The sequence below is a fragment of the Morone saxatilis genome, unplaced genomic scaffold, assembly GCF_004916995.1.
Source record: "Morone saxatilis isolate NCDOM2014 unplaced genomic scaffold, NCSU_SB_2.0 Contig2, whole genome shotgun sequence".
NCBI classification, from domain to species: Eukaryota; Metazoa; Chordata; class Actinopteri; family Moronidae; genus Morone; species Morone saxatilis.
In genome coordinates this window covers 18858940-18866327 of record NW_023339762.1, presented here as the reverse complement: position 1 = coordinate 18866327, position 7388 = coordinate 18858940, and the positions used below count along the sequence as shown (strand labels likewise).

Below are 7388 nucleotides of genomic sequence, written 5' to 3'. Positions count from 1 at the left end.
GCAGTAACAAAGGGCCAGTTTATCCAACTTACGGAAAAACTTTTCTCAAATAACTTTAGTGGTATGTAGCCATGAAGACAGTTTTCCAGGTTTGGGGGACAGAATGGGATTTTGGTTTTGGACTTTTTCCAGAAATCCCATTATTCTGAAAGTTTGAAATACAGTACTTTATACTGTTCTTTCTACAATTGTGAGTATGTTCTGTGGATTTTTCGGAGTAATAGACATTATCTGTGAAAAAAGAGGCTGCTGATTTTTTTAAATTGTAAACGTTCAGTGTTGTGAGCACTATAAAGTAGATGGGATTAAAAAGAGAGATAAAACCTGATCAAATAAAATCAAAGCTATCTTAAGAGTTAAGTGAGAAAATATGTCTCTAAGTAATTAGGGTGAGCTGACCCTTTAAATGTGCTACTGCATGTGTAAATAAATCATTACCAAATCCATTTTGGGACATTAGTGTAATTAGTTTAAAAACAACATTAGAAGCCTCTACGCCCTTTTCCTCTACCTTTTACCAGGAGAAGCAGTTTCTGCATTTCATGAGAAAATCAGTTGCGTTGCTTCTTGTTGCCATGAAAAATTTCTTTGTGCCCACGAAGCAAACAAAGATTTTTATTTCTCAAGTGCACTTCCACTTGCCTAGCTACATGATTCTCATCTTCCTGCCTCCTTGTCCACCTCAATTTCTCTGAATAGATCCCTCTCTCCTGTATTGCTCTGTTTCTCCATCACTCTCCAATCTTTTATCCAGGAACAAAACATGGGACTTTTTTCCACTTGTGTGGTGGTGTCAGCTGCCTTGGATACAGCTGCACTGATGTGGTGTTTTTCCATTGTGAACCACACACCCACATGCACTTACACATACAAACACAGCTTCCCTGAAGAATTGGATTGGCAAGGAGCTCATTACTGACCTTATTTCTCCAGGTTTGGTTAAGACACTATTTCCTATTATTTCTTATTTTGACTGATAAAAAAATAGTTTGGGTGTCTCCTCTGTCTATGTGTGCATTCATGTGTGGCCTTCATGCTCTAGTTGAATATGAATAAATAATATGTTGTCTAACAATGTCTGGCACCAGTGGTCATGTTGCAATGTGTCATAAGGCAACATAGGTTCACTATTGTAAGCTGTATAATCCATTTTTACTAAAACGACAACAATCTCAAATAACATAACTTAGCTTGATTTAATATTTTGACTATTTTTGCATGTATGGTGAACGTCCACAGCATTTGCCTATTCACAAGACTAAATCATTTCAAAAATAAATAAAAATAAAAATATGCTCAGTAGCAAAGAGCATGCATATGTACATTTGTTGGATTCTCTAGACGTTTAAACAGAGTTTTAATTACATGTCATTATGTGTCCCAGGATTGTAGGACATTTAAAAAGCCCACTAGTTGTAGCAATTAATTTGACACACACTCAAGGTAAATTATAAAGGGGAGAAAATCCCTTTGATGTCCCTCAGCCCAGGATCTGTCTTGTCACGATAACGAGTGCTCATTTAGAAAGAGGAACTGTCAAAACACTTGCATTTTTACCTTTATTCTGCTTGAGACACATTTTTTCTGTTTTGAATATACATATACAACTAGATCTCTATATACCAAATTGAAGATGTTAAAGACATGTTAATATGTTCTGTAATTTATAGTGACAAATACGTTTATTGAAATTAAGCCCATATTGTCCCAATTGATCATTTAGAATAATCCCAGAGCAGTTGTTTGAGCAGACATCATTATTATCTCATCAGGTTGGTGGTCAGATTACACTGATGACACTTAGACAGCTGCAGCAAAGCCGACACGGTTGTTGGTGCGGTCGTAGATGGAGTAGTACTCTCTGAGGAAGACATCTCCAAAGATCCACAGGGGCTGGCCATTACGAGAGGGCAGGTAGGTGGGGTAGATGTCCACTAAGCAATACTGGTATCCATTCTGGTATTGCTGGAGGTACAGAAAGGAGATTGGATTTATCACTGTACACAGGCTCACAAATAAAAAAACATGTCATGCACATAAAGGGACACACACAAATACATTCTTATGCAATGCATGCATGTAGTAACTTACCTGTTTAATGTAAGCAGAAGGAGGCAGAGGGAGGGCAACACCACTGATAACAAAGCTGAGAGTTGGCAAGTTGTTAACCTGGCTGCAGTCCACCATATACTGGAGATCAAGACAATAAAGAGACACTGCTTTAGAGGGACAGAAACTCGAAACAAACTGGTCGAGTTTGTACATCGTTCCATTACATTCCTGCTTTTGATATACTACCTGTACATGTTCTGTGACCTTGCACATAATGACTATTAAATGATGCAGCCTATGGACAGAGTTGGATCTTTATGAGGAATAACAATGGTGGCCTACTTCCATACTGCTGAGCAGCAGATCTGTGTGTGTGAGATTGTCTCTGTCTGTCTGTCTGTCTGTCTGTCTTACCGCTCCATACTGGCTCTGTTGGGCTCCAATGGCTTGCATGATGGTACCCAGAATCTGGTTTGGGGCGGTCAGTGAGGAGGTTCCAGTGTCAACAACGGACTGGCAGCCCTGAGAGCACAAGCCGGTCTCTTGACCATTGATCTGGAATCTGAAAGCAACCACACATGCCAAAAGTTAGCTTTGCTTGACGCAATATTAGGACACAAAACAATCGCTAATGTAGGCTGCTATACTCAATAGTAATCAGAAGATTATTTGACATTTCATGTTGATAAAAAGTGCACACCCTTCAACGCCAATCTGCCAGTAGGTCTCAGAGGTGACAGGAGTCCAGTAGATCTGCCCCTGGTACAAGCTGTTGTCCACTTCTCCAAAAGTGAGCACACTGCCCTGCTGTCCATTCCTAAACCAGACAACAAACAAAAATTTAGCTGCAAGCTCCCCATGTTAGAAGATATGTTTAGTGTCAGTAGTGTGGATATACAGTAACATCTGATGTCCTAAATGTATGTTTTACAGTACTTAATAGAAGTGTCAGTTATACCTGGAAAGATAGAAAGCGAAGATGTTGGCACTTAGAAGGTTTTGAGACATCATGCTGTCCATGACTGGAGTCTCTCCTCCAGCTGAGATGCTTGGGTAGGACAGGCCGAGGATGCCGTCAAACTTGGCCACAACAAAGTTCTGACCAGGCTCGTTTGTGCTCAGACCAATCTCTTGGTTAGGGATCACAATGCCGGCAACCTATGAGTCCAAAACCAACCAATATGATGAGTACGTGATGACAGCAATATCACAGTTTCAAATTATTAAAATTATTCTTCTAATTCTAAATTTTTGTAACATTGAAAATATCTTTTGTATAAAAAAACATGTTTCCTTTTATCTTCACAAATTCAACACCTCATACACATAAAACAGGGATGTTTTTACTGAGACATCACTTGTTGAGGTCATACGGAAAATGTACTCTGTCTCAGTACATATGACTCAGTTCAGACTCGAACACTTTATTTAGCTGAATTATTTGGTTTATTTGGTGTATCTGACTCACAGTGACAGTGTCATATCCAAAGGTTCCATAGAGGCTTCCAGCTCCGTAGGGCAGGTAGAAGGTCTGTCCATTGGCACTGAAGGTGGAGGACTGCTGGGGATTGAACTTTGTGTGTGTGTCTGCAAATAGCATAGATTGGGATTATCTCTGGAGCCATTTCTATAAACATGTCTTTATTCCTTGCAGAGCCATTTGACATACTGATAATTCACCTAATTAAAGAAATCATGAGCTGAATTTTAACTGACCCACTAGCTCATGTACCCCGAAGACTCAAAATGCTTAGTAATTACACGAGAACTTTAAATCCCATGTATGTACAATATATAATCTCTTGGAAACAAGATGACAAACTGCTAGTTCTGCATGCTTAGCTTACATCAGGTTTAAGTCTGTGGAGAAGTTGTCTGAAGAAAGCGACAGATGAGGGATTTTGTAGTGTAAAGCCTGTTGGTTTGTACTCACTGCAGGCCTGAGTGTTACAGTAGACGGAGTCCACCCACAGGTTGGCAGAGCCGGTGTCAAACAGCACCTGGAAGGACTGGGGGGGTGTTCCAATGCTGATGGGTCCATAGTAGGTGGTCTGGGAAACACATTGGTTGGAGATAAAGAAAAAGAGGAAAATAATAAAGAAAGTACAAACCCATCAATTAATGCTTACATGCTGTTGTGTAGAGCATGTAAAAGTAGTGTTAATATAGGATTTCTTACATCAGCATAGTTATTGATGTACATGCTGGCAGAGGTGGCGAAGTCATCTGGGTAGTATTTCAGAGCTGGGTCCTGGTGAGGCAGCTCAATCCCCTTCTCTCTCAGGGCCTCACGCATAGACTTGTGCTTCGTCAGAGGGACCCTGAGGAAGTAGTAAGCAAAAGCACAAAGAATTTTTACTTCCAATGGCTTGAAAGTATACTTTCAAAAGTACAATTTTGCTATCGGATAAAAAGAATTGACAGTTACAAAGAGATAGTTTTCTTACTTGAATCCCTCTGCGAGCACCACACAGACCAAAACAGCAACAAGACACTTCATGATCCCTCCTGTACACACAGCCCTCCTGGATGGATACAACTCAGCTTGGATCTGAACAGGCTTTATATACACATGTTTAGGCTCATATCAGCCAGACTGTTATCAAAAATACAGTCATATCACTTCAGACAGGGTGACCCTTAGAGTCTTGTTCTTAGAAGCTACGTACTTAATTTGCACATCTATCATTAATTCAATATACACTGCCTATAATAGACACAGTTTGCAAACATAGCCAAACACCTTATAACATATTATGAAACAATGATATAATAGGAAGTTATACAGTTGGGTATATCCGATGGATATATCTGGTGAGACTGAATAAGTCATCTGGGTTGTTCAATTTGGAACTTTACTTGAAGTCCTTTTTAATTTTAATTAAATTTAATTAAATTAAATTGAATTGAATTTTTTAATTTAATTTAATTGACAATACATACAGATACATATTGCTACTTCTACATTAAAAATATATTTTTCCCCTTATGTTTTAAGAAATTGATGCAGACTGCAGAGCTATGGCTTTGAGTCTGGATTATGAATTGTATTTATATCAAATTGCTATTCAAGCTTTCTGTTGTTTTCCCCCAAAACTGTCTGCATTTTGTTGGCAATCCTCAACATGCAACTTTAGTAAATTTTTATCCGATTAGATATACATATCAACAGCAAGGTCAAGATTAATAGTTGGTCTCCAACTGTAATTTTCCGCAAATGGAAAATGGATGTGTTATATCTAGGCTTCAGTATCAGTAGCACCTTAACTACACAATTTTATCAAAACCTTTAATGCGGCTCAGCTTATCATAACTTTTAATATTGTTTGAATTTTTTCCACTGATAAAATTGGATCAATTTACACTGGTTGTACATTAACACTCATTAAAATGACTTTTTCATGAACCCTTTTTGTTTTGCTTTTAGATGCATCAGCATGTCCTTATTTGCTCCATGGGACCAATGACATTGTGTAGACAGGACCCTATATGACTGTGTTATGTAAGCTCGCATCCATACGTAATATGTGGAGTGTCCTTTTCTTAGTAGGAAAACTGCAATGCAGTATTTCCTTTAACACATTGCAAGCCAACTGCTATACAAATGAGAGCCTGAGAGCTGAAACTAATGGGGCAAAGATGAGATAGAGCCTAATCAAGAGAACTTGTAATGCCACGGCTCATTGCAGACATATACGCTCCCCTGCTGTAGTGTGCTGTTGATGTAAATAGAAGTTCAGAAACTTTGGTGTAACAGGGAACTTCCAATAGCTCACCTCTGACTCTGCTTATAACATCCAAAGCTCATGATTAAAATATATTTAAAATGTTGGCATTTTATCTCAGTTCTTTATGTGTTGCTGTTGTTATTCCGTACCACTGAAATGTGTCACACCTTGTCAGTGTGGACTGTTATAAGGGAAAAGAAAACGTGGGTGGATGTGGGTGTTTGTGTTTGCATGTGTCCAGTGTATACAGTAAGACTGAGACCCAGATAGACCGTGACAGGCCATGAGTTAGAGCAGGTTTCCCCAAGAACAAGCCTCAGTGTGTGGGCATAAATCAATGAGAAAGTCCCCCCTTGACTGTCACTGATGATGAAACAGGCATATTTCAGAGATGAGTGCTCTTCCTCACAACATCCATCTCTCATGTTTTTCCAGACCAGCCCACGACATCAGCCTGGAGGAGTTCGATGATGAAGACCTCTCTGAAATCACAGATGACTGTGGGATTGGACTCAACTATGACTCTGATCCGTATGAGAAGGTGAGGCCATCCTTTGTTGTTATGTTGGTTTTTTAGTGAAATTTGACATTTCCTTGCATCTTTTGGGCTTTGTGTCTCGAAAATGTGAAAATGCAGCGACATGCAAACCTTGACTATTGTTTAACTTGTAAACCTTTTTGAATTATGTATATTTTTCTTTTATATATTATCTATATTTTTATAATCTATCTAATCTAATTTTCTAATGATTTCATAGACAAAGCAGCAGTCTGTTGTTGCTCCTCTATGGTTGCTTTGGCTGACAGCTTATTGTAGTTCATAAATGACAATCTGCAGGTAAAATAGCAAACTGAGTGACAAGAGAGAACCATCTCACTGAGACTGACCTGGTTCGTATAGCGATTTAGTCTTGAATTCTGCTTATTTCCATATGGCTATCTTATGTAAGCATCTCTGCAGCTCTGGATTTTTAAGAAGAAGAAGAAGATACACTTTATTGATCCCCTAGGGGGAAATTGTTCTTTTCACTCTTTTTTTTACACACACACACACGCTGCATGCACATGTGGACATGCAAAGGGAGTGAAGGCGCCCCTTCAACGTTACCGGGGCGCCCATAAGGCAGGTTTTTGGGTCCTAGGCTTGCCCGTGCCTCAAGGCGGCAGCCTCGGCATTGCACAGGAGGTGAAACTGGCAACCTTCTCCAGCTACCAGCCACATCCATATTTTGTGGTCTGTGGGACTTGAACCGGCCACCCTCCGGTTCCCAAGCCAAGTCCCTACACACTGAGCTACTGCCGCCCCAAAGGATTTGTAAAATTTAAATATGAAATTTTTGGCCACTCAAGGGCAGCAGAAAGAAGTTTCAAACACAGTTTTAGCCTTTTAATGGTTCTTGGACAAGGAACTTTTAGAAAATCCTTCTTATTAATGACACTTGGCTGTCAACTGAGCTGCAGTCAGCATCCAAACTTCATCCTGGGCATCAGCCAACAAAAGTGACATGACATACACAAGACTAATCGCTGAAATTGATACTGAATGTTGGAAAATCAATTATAATCATATTTAGAACAACGGATAGCCAGCCAGCTACAGTCAAGCCA

The 7388-nt window shown here is 39.4% G+C and overlaps 2 protein-coding genes across 2 annotated transcripts in view; one reads left to right on the top strand and one right to left on the bottom strand.

The window, feature by feature from the left end:
* The window catches only part of mapk8ip2 (mitogen-activated protein kinase 8 interacting protein 2), a 27271-nt gene that overhangs the window by 5968 nt on the left and 13915 nt on the right, over positions 1-7388 (top strand). The window contains exon 2 of the mRNA XM_035664903.1: positions 6216-6321. Within this exon, the coding sequence (XP_035520796.1) occupies positions 6216-6321 (106 nt within the window). The remainder of the gene's footprint in view (positions 1-6215; positions 6322-7388) is intronic.
* On the bottom strand, positions 1801-4552 carry LOC118330837 (gastricsin-like). The gene is made up of 9 exons (XM_035665523.1): positions 4500-4552; positions 4232-4373; positions 3986-4103; positions 3521-3639; positions 3011-3210; positions 2753-2869; positions 2467-2614; positions 2092-2190; positions 1801-1965 (listed from the first exon to the last, which is right to left on the bottom strand). Exons 1-9 carry the CDS (start codon positions 4550-4552, stop codon positions 1801-1803), a joined length of 1161 nt encoding a protein of 386 aa, XP_035521416.1.